Raw genomic sequence first — 23,304 nt, 5'->3', positions numbered from 1 at the left:
CTGATGTTTAAAGCAGTTTTGTCTTAGTTTGTGCTTTATGTCATGATTTGGCACAGTATATCTGTACTACAAATCGTAGTATAGTTTCTTTCCCCCCCACAGGGCACCTGATTGTTTTTCTTTCTCTTTTTTATTTTTTAAATTATGAAAATATGATAACACATATACAGGAGACGTGGAAAATACAAAACAAAATTGCATTTAGCTCCATTACATATTAGAATTTTTTAAAGTAGATAAATTATAAATTTTATGTAGTTTTATAACTTGTGATTTCTATTTTATTTCTGACTTTTATGCATAAATCTATGGTTTCCATTAGCATGCCATCATTAAAACAACATATAGAGAGATACAATATGTAATTCACAAAGAAAATGTAAGAGGTTTTTAATATGCTTGACAGACTGTCTACTAGGCTACGTCTTTGTTTCCATCAGGTGGAATGTTTCATCAGATTTTCTAAAGCTAGGAGTATTTTGAGCAACAAATATTTCCCAGAAATGACTAAATGCGTATATTGTACTGACACTGTTTCTATTAATTTTATGTGGTGCTTTCTTTATAGTTGACAAAAACATTTTACGTGCATTCTTGTTGTCACTAAAAATATTTGTAGATATTATCTTTGAGCCTTTATGTTTACATTTTGAATGAAATAGTTTTCATATAGGATAGATGACTTATCAACAGCATTATTCAAATGAAAAGTAGTTTTGGAAGCACTGTATATCTTGAGGTTTTGTTCATATCTACGATTTTTCCAAGTGACTACAGATTGTTCAGTAGTTTAGGTATTAGTCAAAGAGTGTGTGTGTTGTGAGGGGAGGACTCTATGTGGGATGTGTATACATAATATTTTCCCTCCTTTCTTTTGAGCTCCGACAGTTTCCCTGTCTTCTATTATATCAAAATAATTACTGTAGATTTTTCGTGTGCCATATATATAGAGAGAGGGGGCTTCCCAGCTGACACTAGCGGTCAAGAAGGAGACATAACAGACTCAGATTCAATCCCTGGGTCACGGAAGGTTCCCTGGAGGAGGACATGGCCAGCCACTCCAGTATTCTTACCTGGAGGATCCCAAGGACAGAGGAGCCTGGGGGGCTACAGTCCACAGGGTCGCAAAGAGTCGGACACTGCTGAAGTGGCAGCACACACGCAGGCATAGAGAGATGTATGTATATGTATTCAGTTCCACTTGAGTGCAGTTTGTTTGCCACTGGCCTCTTTCATAATTCCATAGTTTGCAGCCTGTAAATCATGCCTTGCTTCTACCTGAGTTCATCATTACTTCATGAAAAAGGAATTAAGGTTCATTCTGAAATGCCATACCATGCTATATGACACCTTCACTTCCCTAGGTGATGACAGAGACAATTAATATTCATTTGTTTATTTATTTCACATTTGCTTGGTGCTACATTCGGTTGCATAGTCTGCTAAGTGCTTTGCCGATATCTTCATAGCATCCATGTAAGGTAGGTGTTATTGTTATCCTCATTTTTCATATGAGGAAACTGATTCACAGGGAGGTTAAGTAGCTTGCCATTTCTGTTGAAATGTGAGCGCTTTTCAACGTGCTGTGATTTACAAATCTTTACTTTTGCCTATCTACAGAGCAGCAGAGTTTTCTCATTTTGGCTGCCATCAATCATCCCAATGAAAAGACTGATTTTCTTTCTTTTTGGCCCTGCCACCCACTCCAGTATTCTTGCCTGGAGAATCCCACAGACAAAGGAGCCTGGTGGGCTACAGTCCATGGGGTCGCAAAGAGTGGAACACGACTGAGCGACTAACACGTGCGCACACACACACACACACACACACACGTGCGCGTGCGTGCGCGCTTGTGAGATCTTAGTTTCTTGACCAGGGATTGAACCTACGCATGGCATTGAAAGTGCTGAGTCCTAACCACTGAACCCCCAGGGGATTCCCAAGACTGATTATCTTTTGTATATGGTTGTACAAATAGTGAGTTCTTTCTGCTTTTTCCTTTTTAGTTTTTCTTGGCTTTTCTTTCTTTTTTCCTTTCTCAACTTGTGCCTTGAAATCCATCTTTTGAGTCTTTGCTTTTGGAATACTGTACATACCTCATAGTCTCGTTGAATGAGGATAATCAGAACAGCCAGTCCACTTGTTTGAAGCTATATTATATTCTAGTGACAGAGTTCATGGAAGGAATATTATCTATGTATTTATACACAAACATATTTGTGGTTGTGTATTTATTGATATCCACATGCAAATTTTTTTACATTGGTATCTCAGTTTTGAGGCTGTCAAATTCCCACCAGATTTTGGAAATAAAATTAATTTTCGTGAGTTGAGTCAATTTAAACTCTCCAAATGTCTTCACCTTAAAACAAGGTCCTACTTTAATTACTTTTTAAAAAAAGCAAGTTAAGTGAAAATTTTTCACTTAAAAGTAAACACTTCCCTCAAAGTAGTGTTTGAAACACAAGTTGAAGTAAAACATTAGGGTTTTTTCAGTCATCTAATAGATGTGGGAAAGATTTAAAATTATAGACAGAAAAAAAAAACACTTTTAGAATTATTCATATTTTTTGCTTTCCTTTGTTCCTGTAGATTCAGCTTAATGAATAAGAAATAATAATATAAAAAGATACAACTCTTTTTCATACAAATACTGCTCCACACCAGGAATGATAGAAAAATAATGGCTAGATAATAACAGAAATGAAAATTATTAACTAGTAGCGATTACCCACCTAGACACAGAAGAGCACGTGGTTTTAAAGCTTAGACTTGCTGGGTTTGAGTCCTATCTCAGATACTTTCTGTTTAATGTCTTTTTGCCTCGGTTTCTAATAAAGCAATAGTATTTATCTCCATAGACTCTTTCTCTTATGAGAAAAAAATGAGATGAAACATGTAAAGTGCTTAAAACAGTACTGGGCACATAGCCAGTGTTGATCAGTTCTGCAAGTATTTAATTCCAGGAGTTTTTGTTAGCCTTGTTGCTGGTTTAATAAGACAACAACGTTCTGGGATAGGTTGAAATGGAATTGGGCATGCTAAGTAAGTCTCAAAAGAACACCCTAATGAAGTTCAGATGAGCTGAGGTGTGGGAAAATGCTTTCAGAGATGTAAAGTACTCTGTAAATAAAAGTTAACAGGAGGAAATCAGATTACTTGTTGCTTTAGGATGCTAGTGAATAAATATTTGCAGATCTGACTTAACAGATAAAGGTAATACTCTCCTCCAGATTCCCAAAGTTGAATACCAGGGAAAAGATTTAAGGCCACAAAAATATAGTCTTTAAAATAAACTTGGACTCTTTTGTGGTAGAATATTATTCTGAAGTTGGGCACAGTCACACACAAATTAACCTGATACTGTGCTGGAGAAATGGTTTCCTAAGGTATATCCTTAATGTTAATAGTATTTACAAATGAGTCTTATCTGTTTATAGCCTATACCATATATTTCCTTTGAAGAATCTGTTTGGGTCCTTCCAGATTTCTTGAGGAAGTTGGACCCAGGTGTCTGTGCAAGTCTCCATGCCTCTGGCCTTCTTTTTCTGGAAACATTTTTGATGTCTCTGTCGTTTGTGCTCCCATAATTCCAAGCACATAGCTCTGTGATTGTGCTGACCTCATTATATGGTAATTATCTATAAGTGAGACAGCTGGCTTCTTATGGACAGGCTGTGCCTCACTTAACTTCTTCATTTTTAATGCTTGACATATTAAAGTTTTTAATAAATGTATGTGGAATAAATGAAGAAAAACAGCCCTCAGCACACTTGACAAAATCTTGTTAGCACTAACATTTAAAGCTGTTCTTCTAAAAAATATTCTGTGATGTAGATATTTTGGAAATTCTCGAAAGTACCTTAGAGTAGCATTACAAGAATGATATGGGCTTCATTTTGAACAAAATTTTTTTTAACCTTCCAAATAACAAATATTTTAATAAATGTAGATGCTTTGCATTTTGGATACTTTAACAAGTTTGCGTTAAATGTGATATCATTTAAATGGAAGATTAGGCTGAGGATTTATAGATGTTCTTTTCTTCCTGGAATTCTTACATAACAAATAATTTTGTGTGTGTGGTCAGCCTTCTCCAAGGATACCTGATTTGTATTGAGAACCAAATTTAAGATTTAGTTTCTTCCTCTGTAAAATAGAGATTATAATATCTACCTCATAGGAAAATTATAAAGATTAAATAACCCAAGTGAAGTACTGAGCACAGGGTCTGGCACATATTAATTATCCATTATATGGTAGCTGTGACCTAATAAATTCTACAAGATGTAATGAAAACCAGTATACCCATCCATTTCCCTCTCTCTAGAGATAGATTGGAAGCTATTTTTGTAAATCAGCGTTGTTTTATGTCAGAGCCAGTGGTCATAAAGTGGGAGTAACCCTTTTCAAATTCAAAAAGAATGCATTTTTAAAAATGGTTAAGACCGAGCTTTTAACCAAACTTATCCTATTATATTGTTGTTACTTAATCTGACCTAAATCAAATCCCTTATGATTATACAGTAGAAGTGAGAAATAGATTTAAGGGCCTAGATCTGATAGATAGAGTGGCTGATGAACTATGGACGGAGGTTCGTGACATCGTACAGGAGACAGGGATCAAGACCATCCCCATGGAAAAGAAATGCAAAAAAAACAAAATGGTTGTCCAGGGAGGCCTTACAAATAGCTGTGAAAAGAAGAGAGGCAAAAAGCAAAGGAGAAAAGGAAAGATATAAGCATCTGAATGCAGAGTTCCAAAGAATAGCAAGGAGAGATAAGAAAGCCTTCCTCAGCGATCAATGCAAAGAAATAGAGGAAAAGAACAGAATGGGAAAGACTAGAGATCTCTTCAAGAAAATTAGAGATACCAAGGGAACATTTCATGCAAAGATGGGCTCGATAAAGGACAGAAATGGTCTGGACCTAACAGAAGCAGAAGATATTAAGAAGAGGTGGCAAGAATACACAGAAGAACTGTACAAAAAAGAACTTCATGACCAAGATAATCACGATGGTGTGATCACTCACCTAGAGCCAGATATCCTGGGATGTGAAGTCAAGTGGGCCTTAGAAAGCATCACTATGAACAAAGCTAGTGGAGGTGATGGAATTCCAGTAGAGCTATTTCAGATCCTGAAAGGTGATGCTATGAAAGTGCTGCACTCAATATGCCAGCAAATTTGGAAAACTCAGCAGTGGTCATGGGACTGGAAAAGGTCAGTTTTCATCCCAATCCCAAAGAAAGGCAATGCCAAAGAATGCTCAAACTACCGCACAATTACACTCATCTCACACGCTAGTAAAGTAATGCTCAAAATTCTCCAAGCCAGGCTTCAGCAATACGTGAACCGTGAACTTCCAGATGTTCAAGCTGGTTTTAGAAAAGGCAGAGGAATCAGAGATCAAATCGCCAACATGCACTGGATCATGGAAAAAGCAAGAGAGTTCCAGAAAAACATCTATTTCTGCTTTATTGACTATGCCAAAGCCTTTGACTGTGTGGATGACAACAAACTGTGGAAAATTCTGAAAGGGATGGGAATACCAGACCACCCGACCTGCCTCTTAAGAAATCTATATGCAGGTCAGGAAGCAACAGTTAGAACTGGACATGGAACAACAGACTGGTTCCAAATAGGAAAAAGAGTACGTCAAGGCTGTATATTGTCACCCTGCTTATTTAACTTAAATGCAGAGTACATCATGAGAAACGCTGGACTGGAAGAAACACAAGCTGGAATCAAGATTGCTGGGAGAAATATCAATAACCTCAGATATGCAGATGACATCACCCTTATGACAGAAAGTGAAGAAGAACTAAAAAGCCTCTTGATGAAAGTGAAAGAGGAGAGTGAAAAAGTTGGCTTAAAGCTCAACATTCACAAAACAAAGATCGTGGCATCCGGTCCCATCACTTCATGGGAAATAGATGGGGAAACAGTGGAAACAGTGTCAGACTTTATTTTTGGGGGCTCCAAAATCACTGCAGATGGTGACTGCAGCCATGAAATTAAAAGATGCTTACTCCTTGGAAGAAAAGTTATGACTAACCTAGATAGCATATTGAACAGCAGAGACATTACTTTGCCGACTAAGGTCTGTCTAGTCAAGGGGTTTTTCCAGTGGTCATGCATGGATGTGAGAGTTGGACTGTGAAGAAGGCTGAGTGCCGAAGAATTGATGCTTTTGAACTGTGGTGTTGGAGAAGACTCTTGAGAGTCCCTTGGACTGCAAGGAGATCCAACCAGTCCATTCTGAAGGAGATCAGTCCTGGTTGTTCTTTGGAAGGACTGATGCTAAAGCTGAAACTCCAGTACTTTGGCCACCTCATGCAAAGAATTGACTCATTGGAAAAGACTCTGATGCTGGGAGGGATTAGGGGCAGGAAGAGAAGGGGACAACAGAGGATGAGATGGCTGGATGGCATCACCGACTCGATGGATGTGAGTTTGAGTGAACCCCAGGAGATGGTGATGGACAAGGAGGCCTGGCGTGCTGTGATTCATGGGGTCGCAAAGAGTCCCACACGACTGAACAATTGAACTGAACTGAATCTGTTTTTATTATCAGTCTCATCTGGACTTGGATGAGACTGTACAGTAAACTGGAGAAGCAGGGTTTTGGGGAGTTTGTTTTCCCTCCTTCCATTAGAAGAGAGGTGTTTGGAAACAAAAAACATAATACTCTTCTCTTCCTCTGGTTCCAGTCCATCAACGTGGGGTGAATTTTCTTGGTACTCACTAGGTTCCCTGCTTAAAAATAAACACACAGCACATTGGTGACATCTCCAATGGTGTCCGGGGAGTGACAGCAAAAAGCTAGAGTCTGTAGCTCTTAATCTACGTGGACGCTGGGCGCGGCATCATCTATTGGTTTCTGAAGGGGAGAAGGACCCTAAACATGTGCTAGCCCAAAGTGGCAGTTGTTGCTTTATTGTTTTCATTGCCGTAGGACTATTTGCATTAAAGCAGCTGTATTTTGCTGACCAGTTTTTAAATACAGGGATCAAAGGATAACAAGGGGCCAGAGCAGAAGCATTCACGTCGTGGCCCCTGTCAGATTCTGGTGAATCTGCGAATTCTGCTGTCACTTCACCTAACCGTTGGAGCCAAACAAGTGGACAGCAGCAGAGCATTGTTTTGGTGTTTATGAACGTAGATATATTTTATGGCCTAGGAGTGCGTTTAGGTAGATGCTGGAGCATATTATTCTTAAAAGGTTGTACATGGGATAAGCTGGGTCTCTGAAAGTCACAGTGCTATCATTATAAGACTGCAATCTCTGGGATTAAAAAAGAAAAAAATTGGTCAGAAACAATAGGAGACATGAAAAGGTGCTGTGCTTGAGGGTTTCCGGAGGAACATTAAAGACATCTTTATAAACAGAAATGAAGGGAGTCCAGTGGTTGAGACTCCATGTTTCCACTGCAGTGGGCATGGGTTTTGATTTGATCCCTTGTCAGGGAACTAAGATCCCACATGCCATGAAGTACAACCAAAAAACAAAGTAGAAATGATACATACTGTGACAATGACCGGCAGCAGGGTTGCCTTTTGAATTTCACTACTGTGTGATTTCGATTTAATTACCTGGATCCTTCAGTGGCTCCTGAATGGAACATACTTTGCCTTTTTCAGTCATAGCTCAAAAAGTTGTTAGGACTTCTGTGCTGTGACTAAACTAGGTGATTTTCAGGCAGTATCGTAATTCCTCTTCAAATCTTAGGAAAGCTTTTTTCTTTTTTTAAATAATAGTTTTATTGAGATATAATTCGTAAACCAAGAAATTCATTCACCCTTTGAGTATATTTACTAAATTATATGTCAGTCTTTACTATCTAATTTTAGAACATTTGTGTCATGGCCGAAAGAAACCTGTACCTATGAGCAGTCTCTCCCCACTTCCCTCTTGACTCTCCTAGCCCGAGGCTATACCCAGTCTGCTTTTCTGTCTTTGGATAATTTGCCTGTTTTGGATGTCTTCTATAATTGGAATTATACAACATGTGATTCTTAGTGACTGGCTTCTTTCACTCATCATAGTATTTTTAAGGTTCGCCCATGTTAGAGAACATCAGTATTTCATTTTTTTTGTTGCTGAATAATGTTCTACTTGGTGGGTATTTGCATAGTTTCTAGTATTTGGAAATTGTAAGTAAAGTTGTTTTATAAAGTTTTGTGAGCATTTATGTACAGATTTTTGTATGGACATGTGTTTTTGTTCCCAAATTGTTTTTCCAAAGTGGCAGTACCATTTTGCATTCCCACCAGCAATTTATGAGAGTTGTTCCATGTCCTAGTCAGCATTTGGAATTGTCAGGATGTTTTGTTTGTTTGGGTTTTAGCCTCTCTAATAGGTATGTAGTTCTTTGTTTTAAATGAAAATCTTGCAGTATGAAGCCATCGGGAGGATGATTTAAATGTAAAGCAATCATTTACCGAATGCCTGTTATATGCCAGGCCCTCTACTGGGTGGTGAAAATATGGAGAAATAAGGTTTATCTCTGCTCCCATGGAAGTTATAGTTTATTGAGGATAACAGGCATTAGTGCTGATTTTCTGGAGTTAAGATGTTGGGGTTGGAAACACCAGTAGAATCCAACATTACCTGGAAATGGCCAGTTTTGTGGATGGATTCTGACATTTATGGTCAGTAACAAGAAAACAATATAGAGAGTATATGTACCTTTGCATAATATTCTAAGATAGGTTTGGTTGTGAAGGTCTCCCCTTACATTGTCATGTCTAATAATCAGCTACTTGGGATAATATTCTGCTACCTAACAGTTTTGGTCCAACACCAGCTAGTCACATATGCGCAATAACCGGGAAAAGGGGAGCTTTAATTTTCGGAGTTCCTTGGACCCTGCTCTTCTGACCTCTCTAATTACTGCTTTCCCTCTCTGTGTCCTTTTTAGGTCTGACTTTCTGCCTTTTACCTAGCACACTGCTAAACTGTATAATCACTCCTTTTAAAAGTGCTTATGTACTTAGCTCTGAGCTGTTTACCACAGTCAGAAGTGGTAGCAATAGGCTTTTGTACTTTTTGTCCAGTTGACCCTGTCAGTATTTACCCAGCTAGATCTGGCCTCAAAGTGAATGTCATTTATGGTGAATAACATTCTAAGAGCCATGTTTCCCTGTGTCTGATAAACTGGGCCTCTTACCACATCTTACGGCAAACCAGTGAGGAGAGCTGTGCAGGAAGATTGGGGTGGCAGGGAATAGGACGAGATGAGGTGAAACTCCTGGGTTGTCCTGCAAGTTGTCATGCTTATCTCATCTTTGAGCATCTCTCAGAGCAGGTCAAACTATCCTTTTGCTGTTATACAGTAAGGAAAAAATATGATCTGATGAAAAGTTTGAGTGGTTGGAATTAGTCATCCTTATGAAGAAAAGAATGAGAAAGCTTTGATTTCTTTATGTACGGCTGTGTTGCAGGTTCTTGAGAATTTCTTGCATGGAGAATTGATTTGACAGTAATGTTAAAGAATATTAAAATTCATAGCAGGTGCTGGGATCAGTTATTTTTCTCTGAAGATAGGAAAGTGAGAGAGATCTCAACTTTGTAAGGACTTCAGGTTGGATAAATGGAGAAGGCAATGGCACCCCACTCCAGTGCTCTTGCCTGGAAAATCCCATAGACAGAGGAGCCTGGTAGGCTGCAGTCCATGTGGTCGCTGAGGGTCAGACACAACCGAGCGACTTCACTTTTACTTTTCACTTTCATGCATTGGAGAAGGAAATGGCAACCGGCTCCAGTGTTCTTGCCTGGAGAATCCCAGGGACAGTGGAGCCTGGTGGGCTGCCATCTATGGGGTTGCGCAGAGTTGGACACGAGTGAAGCGACTTAGCAGCAGTAGCAGCAGCAGGTTGGATAAAAGGTGCATCTGCTTGCTATTGAGTAACTGGGGGAGAGTCTACAATCATGTTTTCAAGAGGACTACAAATATGATAATCTCATTTGGGATGGTTAAAATTGACTGAAGGACTTGATACCTACTGAAGATGAGATGAAAATCTACATTTGAAAAGTTTTTTTTTTCTCTTCCCCATAGATTAGTGACATTGATTTTCCTTTATGTGAGAACGGTTTTAATCTTTGGACAAATGTTTATCAAGCAGCTTGGTACTATAGTAAAGTTCAGTTTGATATAGGGACCTCATGCTTTTGATATGTTCTGACATACAACAGCAGTATTGGTTTAAAACTATAAATTCCTAGACTTCTACTTTGTGATAAATAGAAATTTTATATTACTACTCATCTAATTGTTTCCTATCCCTATCTAATATTTGTTATGAAATGTTCTATTTGTTCTTTCTGGTACTCTTAAGCATATTCTATGCTTGAGATTACTACATGCTGATCTTTAGCTTGTATTGCCTCTTGGATTTTTACTCAGGGCTGTCAGATTCCATAGATCCTTATGTTTCATTAGTAGTGGTGTCCTTCATAGAAACCAGGGGTCAGGATACCATTGTGCCAAAGTAGCCAAGATCCGTCTAGTCAAAGCTGTGGTTTTCCCAGTAGTCATGTATGGATGTGAGAGTTGGACCATAAAGAAGGTTGAAAGCAAAAGAATGGATGCTTTTGAACTGTGGTGCTAGAGAAGACTCTTGAAAGTCTCTTGGACTGCAGGGAGATCCAACCAGTCCATCCTAAAGGAAATCAGTCCTGAATATTCATTGGAAGGACTGATGCTGAAGCTCCAATACTTTGGCCACCTGGTGTGAAGAACTGACTCCTTGGAAAAGACCCTGATGCTGGGATAGATTGAAGGCAGGAGGAGAAGGGGATGACAGAGAATGAGATAGTTGGATGGCATCACCAACTCAATGGACATGAGTTTGAGCAAGCTCTGGGAGATGGTGAAGGACAGGGAAGCCTGGTGTGCTGGAGTCCGTGGGATCGCAAAGAGTCAGACATGACTGAGTGACTAAACAACATCTCAGAAGCACAGTATTGATCAAAGAAAGCAAATAGCAAGATAGCATGCATATTTTCACATTTAACAAAACATAGCAAAATAATATATGTTTTCTACGTATGTATGTATGTGTATTTTAAAAAATCTGAAAGAATATATGCCAGATGTATGTAGTGGTCTTAGAGAGTTTAAAAAAGGCAGGAGGATTGGCAGTTTTTGCTTTTTCTGTAATATATTGTGTATGTGTGTGTGTTTGAGAAGAATATATTCATATTTTTAATTATGTAATTAAATATCCACTTAAGAACAGGTAAAGCATATTCATTACCCTTAAACAATGTTTATAGTATAGAACAGGGAATTGAGATAGTTTCAAATAATGTAAACTGATCAGATAATAAAAGCAGTATGGTAGAAATTCAGAAATGACTAGTTTTGTGGGTTCTTGCTTATGGGTTGAATGCCCTTAACCTTGAAATATTTTATCCTACGTATGTTGGAGCCCTATGATAAATAAAAACACCTCCTTCAGGAATTCCTCCTCTTTCTTTGATATCATTTCACAACCCTATTTATCCTTTGCTAGCCCTTTCGGACACCTGTCCTCCTTTTGATTTTTGATCTTGTCTCTGCCCCATTGCTCCCAGCCAAGCTCCTGTTGTTCACGGGACTCATGGCAACTGATCAGTGTAGAGCATTGGAGCATTACTGGTGTGAACTTGAAAGTCACATATCTGGGTTCACATCCTGATTTCTGTCCAGCTTTGTGACTTTGAATAGTTATATAACCATGATTAATTTTATCATGTGGTTCCAGAGCTGCTCTTTTTTTTTTTTTTCCCCCAAATGCTCTCTTGCCCCTTGCAGCTTTGACTTTGTATCTCTAGGAGAGGAAATGTCTGGGGATAAGCCAGAAAGGTTTGGAAAGGGTCCTGGATTTCTCTCCCAAGAAAAAGGCAAGTAAATGAAATAGGGCTGGTAGAGGCTTACCTGAGGTTGTCCTGGAGGGTAGATCAAACTTCCTCTTGAATTTAACTAGTTGTCAGTAGAACCAGGGTCATTGACCAAGGGTAAGTGAAGGTTAGGTTGCCTGTGTGGGAGAGTGGGATCAAAGAGTCCTCTCTGTGATTGTGTCAGGATTAGGTTGAGGTGGGTGTTTGTGAAAAAGATTTAAGGTGGAAGGAGTAGGAGGAAGTCAGGGAAGCAGTACAAGGAGTCCTGGTTCTGCCTTGTAACCTTGAGCCAGCTACTTTTGTCTCCAAGATTTAATTGCTTAATTTATAAAATGGGGTAAAAGCTACCTACCTCACAGAGTTGTGAGGGAATACATTTAGCATTTTTAGAACAGTGTCAGGCACATATTAAGTACTTGGTAAGTGTATTAACATTAAGTGAAGCTAGGGGAAAAAGGAAAGCAGGCCTAATGAACTGTAGAGTGAGGGTGGGCTGCCTCTGTGTACATCCAACTGATAACATCTGTCCTGCCTTATCTCTGGAGAAAAGAGTCAGTAATGGGAAACATTATTTATACATGTACGAGTACATCCTGATATGTTTGCTTGTTAAACACAAGCTTTAAAAGGTGTTTTCCCTGTTTGTTACTCCCTATACCTGGAAACAGAACTAATGGGAAAAAAAGACTTTATGTGATTATTTGCCATTTGTCACCTCTGTTGTTAAATGATAAATTGTGGTCTGATTTTCTGTGTGCATAATTTCGGATGAATTTCAATTCAGATTTTTTAGTTTTTTTATCTTTTTTGTTCCTGGTTAATCAGTTAATTCAGCAATGTTTACTACTTACAAAACTAAGAAGGGTGGATCGTATGTAAATCTAAATTGATGAGGCATAGATAGAATTAATTTTAGAGAGAAAGTAAGTCTCTCAGCACTTATTGACATTTGTTCAATTAAGAAGCCGATGCAAATTCCACTGTGCATTTCACTTGTTTCATCTGTTGAGCACTAATATTCCAATATTAGTACAGATTTCAGTATTAGTTCAACAAGGTACAGATGCCTCGTTGTACTTTGCCATCTAGTACTGAAAACAGCCATAAAAAGAGAATTCTTTTCACTGCCATTTTATAAATGTAGATGATCAAGGCTTAGACTTGTTCAGAATGACATGCCAGCAAGTGGCAGAGCCAGAATTTGAAAATCAGATGTCTGATTTCAAAGTCTGTTCTTCTAAAAACTAGGCCACCAACTGCTTCTCTCACCCACAATCAATTAGGAGACTACAAAGCTGACCCTTGTCAAAGTGACCCAGCTTGTTTGTTTCTTGCTGCTGTCTAGTCTCTCCCCTCACTCTACTGTCCCATTTTAGTGATCAGATTCATGGGTATAAAGACTTGAAGAATCATCCAGCCAGTCATAAGAATCACCAGGACATTAATTTCTTTTTTTTTTAATTGTTTATTTTTTATTGCTCTTCGTTACTGTGCACAGGCTGTCTCTAGTTGTGGCGAGAGTGGGGGCTATTCTTTGTTGTGGTGCCTGGGCTTCTCACTGCAGTGGCTTTTCTTGTGGAGCTCAGATTCTAGGCACACAGGCTTCAGTAGTTGTTCACTGAACTCGGTAGTTATGGCTCACAGTCTCTGGAGTACAGGGTCAGTAGTTGCAGCACATGGGCTTAGTTGCTCTGTGGCACGTGGAATATTCCCAGACCAGGGATCAAACCCGTGTCCCCTGCATTGGCAGGCAGATTCTGATCCACTGTACCCACCAGCAAAATCCCATTCATTTCTTTTTAAATTATAATAAGTTGCTTTTAGCCAGAGCCCAGGAACCTGCATTTTCACCATTCTACATGTGATTTTAACAATCTGACAGGTTGGGAACAATTTCAGATACGTGAATCCTTCTCCAAATTTCTGCTGCAGCTTTCCTGATAGGCAGTCATCTAATATCTGATAGTCCTCTGACAGAAACTCACTGCCACCTTGCCAAGAAGGTCATTTCATTGGTAATTAGATGCCATGCTATGCTTCCGTAGAACTTTTGTTTACCATCCCATATAGCTTAGATCAACTTCTTTGAATCTATTTTTATACTTCTTAAGTATTGGTTTGGAGGTCAAATCCAGGATTGAATCTTCTCTGAACCTTACCTTCCTTGTGTAAAATGAATATGTTATCTACCTTGAAGGATCATATGAAGAATTAAATGAAAAAAAAAAAAAAAGTACACTGTCCTAGCTGGAAAGAGTCTAAAATGCCTTCGTTAGCTATTTTTTAAAAATAGTTCCTTCACCTCATCAGCCTTTTTGGAAGTAGTGCCACATCTGCAGGGTTCTAGTTAGAAGTGTGGATACATATAATAGAAGGCTCTTAGACACAATCTGGGATTGTCAGTGCCAGAAATAGTCGGTCCTTTTCACTACTCCTCAGCATACTTTTTTACTTCCTGCTTTGGGCAAAGAATATGATACTTATTTTGGGTACAGATAAGCTTGCATTTCTGAAAATTAAGCTTTACTCCATAAATAATTGGAGTTTCCACTGATAACTTGAACTCAAAGCAAAACAAGTAATCAGCGGCAAGATTCTAAAGGCGAAAGAAGGGACCTTCTTAAATTATATAGGGACCAAAATGGAGTATTTCATGTCTCTTTCTTATCCATTAGTGCACAACTAACTGCTGAGTGTTAAAAAGGAAAAAAACGGAGTGTAGGCAGAAAAGGTTGGGAGAGCAACCCAAAGAAAGAAATGTTGGACTCCCGGGTGGCTCAGTGGTAAAGAATCAGCTTGCCAGTGCAGAAGACACGGGTGCGACCCCTAATTTGGGAAGATCTCCACTAAGATCTATCTCTCAGTGGAGAAACCAAGCCCGTACACCACGGCTGTTGAGCCTGTACTCTGGAGCCTGGGAGCTGCAACTCCTGAGCTCACAGGCCACAGCTGTGGAAGCCCGAGTGGCCTAGAGTCCATCCTTCTCAAGAGAAGCCACTACAATAAGCCCATGCTTTGCAACTAGAGAAGAGCCCACGCAGCAGCAAAGACCTAGCACAGCCAAAAATGAATAAGTAGATAAACTTGTTAAAAAGCAAAGAGATGATGCATGCTAGCTCTTTGACAAGTACAATGTGAGTAAAATGAACACTTCAGTTCAGTTCAGTCGTGTCCACCTCTTTGTGACCCTCTGAATCTCAGCACGCCAGGCCTCCCTGTCCAACACCAACTCCCGGAGATCACTCAGACTCACGTCCCTAATCTTCCCAGGTAAGATCCCATTTTGCCAGTGAGAATACTGAAGACATCAAGAATAAATGAAGACAAGGCTAATTGCTGGTTAAATGACAGGTCCAGATTTAAGACACAACTTTATAGAATGTGATTTGAAAAAGAACTATACACACACACATATATGTCTGTCTTTTTTTTTTTCTTGACTGCACCACATGGCATGGGGGATCTTAGTTTCCCGGCCAGGGATCGAACCCATTTCTCCTGCATTGTAAGCACAGAATCTTAACCACTGGACTGCTAGGGAAGCCCCTGTATGTTCTTTAAGACATAGATGTGACTTAGTTTTCATTGTACTGTTTATATTCCTTTGTTAAAACACCTGTCATACTCTCATTTTAACTGGTTATGTCTCCCTCTGCTAATTACTTGCAAACGGACTAGGTTCTAATGTTCGTCTCTGAATCACCAGGGCCTGGCCCTTAGCTTGGGCATTAAAGGTTTGTAAGAATGAAATTTCTCTCTGTAGCGTCTGAAAATATCTGTGCCCTCTACCTCATGTGTGAATTTAAAAAGGCATCTGTGCCCTTCTTAATGTGTGAGTTAAAAACAAGTGTTGGATTGGAAGCAGTATTATAAATAATCTAGTTCAATCCTCTCATTTGTATAAAGGGAGAAATTTCAGGCACGGACTGGAGAGGTAGATAATGATGTCCAGAAGCCCCTTGTTGATTGTGGTTGTTCTAGCACTTTTGCTTCTGGTTCTCAGTTTAGGGCTCTTCTTGGGTCCTGCAGCCAAACTTATTGCATTCATTCATTCAGTAACCCTCTGGGTTCCCACTTTACGCTCAGTGCTGAGGAAATGCCACCTTCCTTTCTGCCTCCATGGATAGGTAATACTTTCCAGAAACCAGAAGGAAACAGCTTCCCAAGATTTTAAGACTTAAGCTGGAAAATGATGACTGTAGCTGAGGTTTTTACCTAGTGTATCCCTTTTTGCTCCTCTAGGCAGTCATTTTGTTATTCTGTTGCTCAAAGGGGAGGGTAAGTGATCATTTGCAAAGCTGGATAAACTCTTCAGGACCCTGAAAATAATCTCTCATTGCTGTAGTTTGATTTGGTGTGGTTGTTGAGGTTTATGACTGTATTGCTTTTCTTTTAACAAAAGTAAACTAAATCTGTTCTATAGTATTAAGTTAGGCCATGAACCACACTTCCTTTTAGGCTCATACTACTAAAAATAATTTGTAGGTGATGGTTTCCCATGGGCTTAAATGAAACACAGTAGAACAGTTTTTTTCTTCACTTTGTGTTAGCTCTCTGGTTTCAAAATGTTGAATCTAACATCATGAAAACATATAACCTTGGGTTAAAGGTTTTTTCATGTAGTGTTTTTCAAAAGGTAGTTTTAGTATTTTGGACACATTTTAATTTTTATACAGTATATCTAATGTATGGATCTTAGTAATAATTATTAAAGATGCCCAATACAATTAATTACATTGAAACTATAGCCTCCTTTTGATTTTTCAGGGAAATGTTTCCATTTGTAGACTGAGCTCTTAGTGTCTTTCTCTAGGGAAAAAAAATCTCTATTCATTTGACTAGAACATTCATTTGATAGTAGAGGCAAAGGGTGAAGGGTTGAAGGCAAAGTCAACTCACTTGACTCTTTTTTGAAATTTTTTTTTTTAGTTCATTTGAGAGAAAATTGGTCTGAAGTAGTGGGGCATATACATTAAAGAATTATTAGGGAAAAGGGTACAATTTAATTATGAAAACATATTAAACTTCATGTTGTCAAGTCATTATTCTTAATGAAAAGAATGACTGTGTTATTAAAACTGCCTTGAGTTTTGATTCATGTCATTAATCCATGGAAAGAAGCAAATGATATGGTTATTAATTTTCTGAAGTAATTTTATGTATTATTTTGTTTTCATTTTTAGGACCGGAGTAGGCCCTATGACACTTTTAACTTGCACTCGTTGGAGAACTCCTTAATGGATATGATAAGGACAGATCATGAGCCTCTGAAAGGTAAACACTACCCTCCCAGTGGCCCACCAATGAGTTTCGCTGATATAATGTGGAGGAATCATTTTGCAGGTTAGGAATATTCATATGTCCATTCCTTGCTTGGTGTTTTAAACAAAAATCAGCTTTTTATTAATTGTGTTTTGTTTTTCTTTTTTGTTTTTGTTTGTTTGCTTCTGTAAAGCATTGTGGAATGTATTTAAAGTTGATTTTTTTTTTAAACCTGGGTTCAGCTACCTACCATAATCATGGTTGACTGCTTTAATCATAATGTCTGGCAGAAGCATGTGTTGGGTAGCTGAGGTCGTGGTTTATAGCATGAGACCCGAGCCAAGTTTTCTGGGCTTTGTGTATTTGAAATCCTTGGCCGAACCTGGATTAATTCATTTAAATCCAAGTCTACTACAAGGAAGTATGAGATTTAATCTCTAAAGGCTCCTTCAGAAAACTTTGTAGAAAGGGGTTTTATTAAAATAAAATCACTTTCCTAGGGTAGGAAGTATCACTACACACACTTTAAGAGCAGGTAGTGACACTTTGCATTCTCTAAGGCTACCCTCCCAGTGGCCCACCAATGAGTTTCAGGGAACTCAGGGAAAATGTTTTGAGTTAAATGTAAGGCATAAAGTCCCAAGGTCAGCAATATTAGGATTTCCTATTTTTAGAGCCCACTTAAATTCAGGAGAGGGGGTGATATTACATTCATGATTACAGCTAGTTCTTGTTATGGATTATAGGAATTCTTGGGGGCATTACGATATTTAAAAAATATAGTAGAATAGTTTTTCTGTGGAGATAGCTATTGTACTTGGGTTGAGAGTCTACCTATCTGAAAACTGGAAGAGTTAGCCACAGGGACACTCATCTTGTATGAACCCTTATGTCCTCTAGAGTTGTGAGGAATCTGATCCCCTCTGGTTCTCTGCGGGCTCTTATATAGGAAATGACTGACTGGGAACGTGATAGTCATTTCCTCACACCACACCAAAAATCTATTTCATCATTTTCTTGTCACACTCATGATTTTCTGCTGCTTTCCTCAATTTCTAGTGAAAAGAAAGTAGTTAACAGGCTGTGAAGAAAATAAAAGATTTTGACAAAAGCTATATTTTAAGGCCTTTAGAAGTAGGAAAAAAACTGCCTCTCATTTTGTCATTGTTATATTTAGTCACTGTTACCACATCTTTCTTCAGCAAAGATTAGGTACATGGTAATTTCACTGAGAAGTGAGAATGGTGTTAAAAAAAACACACACACACGTAATATTCGCAGACTGTTTTGTGTTTTTAGTATCTTCTGAGGCTACATCTGTCGTCCTTCTCTTCCAGGAACAGCTGTAAGCCCATCCTATTATTCTAAAGAAGTCAGCCCTTGTTCTTTATGCATGTCTGTCTTCTCTTGGTCTGTGTTCTTCTAGCAATAAAAGATTATGAAAGGATGTTAGATTATGGTCTATAAAATAATTTTCTAGAGTTTTTGTGAATATTGATTAAGCAGGAGTTGTGCTCTGTTGAGAGTAGCGCTGCTACAGTACCTTACTGTGGGACAGGGTAAATGTCTTATTCCACTTGTGGTGGCTCCCCCCCTTTTTTAAAAAAATTTTAATTGGAGAGTAATTGCTTTACAATGTTATGTTGGTTTCTGCCATACATCATTGTGAATCAGTCATAACTATACATATATATATATATATCCCCTCTCTCTTAAATCTCCCTCCCCCCGGCCCCAACCCTGGGGCCGTTTTTTTCTTATCTGTCCAGCTACCTCTGCGTAAATTTCTCCAATACACTTGCAAATATGAGGTTTCATCTGTAAAAGGCTTTTGAATTGTACTTTAAGATACGATATGACCTAAGAAGTTGGAAGGCATTTAATATGTGCATTTTTACAGTCTCAATATGCTTACAACTTCACAATTCATACCACTCACAGTGATTTCCTATGAATGATCTACTTCCCGTGGTCAGTTACATCACCATGTTATTGTCCCCTAGTTAGGGTGTTTGAACCGCCTGCTTCCGTTTTCCAACTGGGAGACTTTTACATTTGGTTATAGCACCATATGTTTGATCCTTATTATTTCTAAAAACATAATTATGATGCCAGCATTTTAAGGGAAAGATTTTCAGTAATTTTTTACTTTAAAAATGGAGCACAGTGTAATGACTAAAAGATAATTTAAAAGTAAAAGAAACATTGTGATGGTGCATAGTAAACACTTTTTCCCCTGCATAATAAACACTCTTTTTATCTGGTCTTCATAATTTATTAATAGACCTTAACTTTGGACTCTTAGGTTGTTTCTAGCTTTTTCTCCATTATAGATAATGCTGCCATGGACGAGTTCTTGCATGTAGCTTTTTTTTTTAAGGTAAATTTATAGAGAGGGTCTCTGGGTCAAAAGATGGAAATATCTAGATGAATTGAGCTTTAAGAGAAAGGTGATAGGCTAGGGTACCTATCATGTGGCTTCTGTATGAGTCTGTCCAAAAACACTGCTCCTTATCTATCCTTTGCTTCCTCCTGCCGTTAATATCCTCTTTTAGTTGAAGACTATTTTGAGAGTCTTTAAATTCAAGTTAGAGAGTCATTGGTTTTTTGTGCGCTTATTTGTTTTGGTGTTTTGCTCTGAATTTCGGTTTTCTTTAGAAAAAAATACATTCTCGCTCATTGTAAGAAATTCTAATGGTATGTAAAAAGACAAAAGAAAAGTGAAAAAACACCTGAACCTTACTACCTAGAGATAACAAAGGTTATTATTTTTATTAACATTTTTCCAAACATTTTATATTCTCTCTGTAGGGTATAAGGTATTTCAACTCAGCCTTTCTGATTTTGCAGCCGCTCAAACCTGGGTTTGAATTCTGGTTCTCCCTTTAGTTGGCTATTGATCTAGATTCGTTAGCCTCTTCAAAGCCTTAGTGTCTTCATCATTAAAATAAAGCACCTCGTTCATAAAGTGAAGGAGAGATAAAGGCCTCAGCAGTGGTGGTGGTGTGCCTCTGCCTGACCTAGGTAATAAAGTAAACCTTTTTATCCCTACAGAATTTACTCCTTCTAGCTAGGCTGCAGCTAAATGTTAAAGGCTTTCAAATGCAAGCTGTCAAAATTGTGTCTTTGCCATAGATACAAGTAGTAATTACTGAAGGATAAGCATTCTGTCATTATAAAAAACTACCTAAATGAGAAAGAAAAACAATCCTCCTAAGTTTTATTGGCTCTCCAAAATTTTTTATCTGAGTAGTGTAAAAAAATATAATTAAGTAGGATATCACATTCCTGCAAAATGGAAGTACTTCATGATGTACATAAACATGATGAAAATAAGTTCACAGTGATATTTCATTGTATAAATGTTTTCAATAAGAAATCCTTTTATTCAACTTTTCTCTTAAATTGAGGAGGAAAAGGAAGAGTGAGGCCTTAGCAGGAAGAGTTGTCCTCTGTCCTCTTTTCTAGTGGACATAGGGAATGCTAACTCTTCTCCTGACTATGAGAATTAGGAGGATTTCTGGCATCAAGAGAGTTATGATTAGAGGTACTCTCCTGAGTTGCTCCTAATGATGAGGCTTTACCTAGCCACTGGGGGAACCCCTCTGAAAACTCAGGGACGTTAGGTTTGATTATTCATACCCTCTCTTGGGATTTTCATTCAAAGAGGACTAAGTGATGTGAGAGAAGAAGAATAATAGGGCAAAACCAACAGCCGTGCACTGGGCAGGGCAGGTGACATTATGAAGTCACCTCAGCCTGGCTAGAGTAGTACAAGCAGACACCGTGGCAAGAAAACAGGAAGCAATCACTTTCCTCTCATCCCACTTAGTCTGCATGTTGTGACGGAGGAGTAAGCTTGGCTGGCTGTTTGGGGGTAGTGCCTGATGAAACATTTGGCATTACACAGCCTTACAGAAAACTGGCTCCATTTCCGAAATGTTGAGGTCACCTTGTTTTAGAAAAAGTGCACCTTCATTACATTGAGTTGATTCAGAAAGGTATACGGTCTCTTTACTTACTTGAATTACTGCTCCGGTTCTGTTTTTGTACTGCCTCCTTTTGGCCCATATCAGTCCGTCTTGTATAAAAGTTGGCTGATTGCAGAAACTGTTAGGGCACAGGCTCTAAGTTAGCAAGAAGTGATAGTTTCTGTTCTACACAAAAGGGAAGACGATACATAGAAGTTGAGTGATTTTTTTTTTAAGTTGGTAACTCCCATTAATTTGTCCAGTGATCCTTTTAGTATAGCGCTATAGTCACCTAAGAGTAAGAAAAAGATTAAGGGTACTTAATCCTGGGTATACCTCTGGAAATTTCTGGCTTTAATTGTTCCAGAGTACAGCCTGAAATGAGGAAATGTAGGCCCAAAGGAATTGACAACATACCAAAAATTATTCACTACTGGTATGCAAAGAAACTAGGATTTGACCTCAGGTTGAACCTCATTTCTTTTGCTTTGTGGTTCTTTGAAACATTTTAAATGTTACAGTACCATACTTTTATAATTTTTTCCCTTAAAAGGAATTTAAAGCACCATTTTATTGTATTCTTACCTAATGCATTATTTTATCTTATAGATACTTTTTCTGAGACACTGTCTCTTCAACTTTATTGGGAAAATTGGTAGGAAATAGAATGCAGTAGAATGTACATTGTCTTATAATGTTTTCTAGAACACAGCACTTACATTCTGTTACATAAAGGTCTCCAAAGGACTTGACTTTTTAGAACATACGGGAATGATTAGAGAAAGATACAGCAGTTGTTCCCTATCTTATAACGGTATTGCAGAAGTGAAGAGGTGACTTTCATAATCAATTACTAATTAACAGAAATTCCAGTTTTTACTTCGGGCTTATAGAAGTATAGGTTTAGTTTGACTCTGAAACTTTAAATAACAGTAGAGACAGTTTTATATAACTAGCATCTTAAATATGAATATGAATTGAGCTTACGAGACTGTGATTTTTATAGTCTGAATAACTGTATTCTCCAACCTTGCTCCCTTCCTCTCCCACCCCCATTTATCAGGCCTTCTGCAGTGGGGAAAGTGGGACACAGTCTCAGATTTCCACAGCATCATTTAACTCAGTAAAACCAAGTATGCCTTCCAGTTTTCGAAACCTTGTATTTTACACTATACTTAAAAGATAGCTAGCTGACAAGAACAATTTAAAAATAGCAGACCATGGACAGGTGACAAAATGTCACACAGGCAGCACCAGACTGCATTAACAAAAATCACCAGATGTCACACACTTGATTCTATTTTCACAGCTGATTAAACAGCAGTATTTGTTGGACAAAGGGAAGAAAAAAGAAATGGCCTCATCTGAGTTTGGAGTCAGTTTTTCTTTTGCTTTTGATATTTTCTCTCTCCTTCAAAATCCCGAATAACCATAAAACTTAAGGCATGCAATATATTAAATTTAAAGAATATTATAAAATAAACCTCATTTTAGATAAGAAACCTTTACACGTATAGACTCCTAAACTGGCAGACTATAAATCAAAATGCTAACAGAGCTTGTCTTTAGTTGATGATCTTATTTTTTTCACTTTTCTGTATTGTCTGATCTTCTCCATGAAAATATATTTTATAATCTAGACATTAATTTTTGAAGAGGTAAAGAAAGTAGCTTAAAGAAGCCATAAGCAGTTTACTAAAAAGGATTTGCATATTGTTGGGAAAAAATTATCGATTACATTTAAGTAATTGATGATGATGGATTTGACGCTGAACTCGAGTTTCTCATAAGATCTTTAGTGGATGATCTTGATCTAGAGATCATTAAATTGGCCAGAAGTGGTAGGAAGGATACCAGGAAGGGCAAAAATTTTCTTCTTTTCAGCAAGTAGTGATACTTTCATTTACAAAACATTGCCTAAGGCTCTTGTTTTGCTACATCTTTAGAAGATTGAATTGGAAGTAATCAGTGTAGAGGATGATAATTAGAATTGAACTACAGATTTTCCTTTCAGCCTCATCTTTCTAGGCTGAAGAGTTTTAAGACCTGATGGAAAGAGTATAAAAAGGATCCAACTTCTGGAGGACTACAACATAAGGAGTTCCAGAAACATAAAAATTATTATTTGATGTGGTAGTAATAAACTACACAATTCTTTACCGTAAATGATTGTAGCACAGGA

General features: G+C 38.1%; 1 protein-coding gene across 8 annotated transcripts in view; it reads left to right on the top strand.

Annotated features, from left to right (window-relative positions):
- Positions 1 to 23,304, top strand: part of CPEB3 (cytoplasmic polyadenylation element binding protein 3) — a 199,827-nt gene that overhangs the window by 66,136 nt on the left and 110,387 nt on the right. For 4 of the 8 annotated variants that reach the window (XM_069567519.1, XM_069567518.1, XM_069567513.1 and 1 more), the window contains one exon: positions 17,073 to 17,163. In XM_069567519.1, the coding sequence (XP_069423620.1) occupies positions 17,073 to 17,163 (91 nt within the window). Of the gene's footprint in view, positions 1 to 17,072; positions 17,233 to 23,304 lie in introns of all 8 variants that reach the window. The other 4 variants (XM_069567516.1, XM_069567515.1, XM_069567512.1 and 1 more) reach the window with 1 other exon arrangement.

This window comes from Ovis canadensis, chromosome 22, assembly GCF_042477335.2.
Source record: "Ovis canadensis isolate MfBH-ARS-UI-01 breed Bighorn chromosome 22, ARS-UI_OviCan_v2, whole genome shotgun sequence".
NCBI lineage: Eukaryota > Metazoa > Chordata > Mammalia > Artiodactyla > Bovidae > Ovis > Ovis canadensis.
Note: the sequence above shows the minus strand (reverse complement) of the source record. Positions and strands in the feature narration are given on the sequence as shown.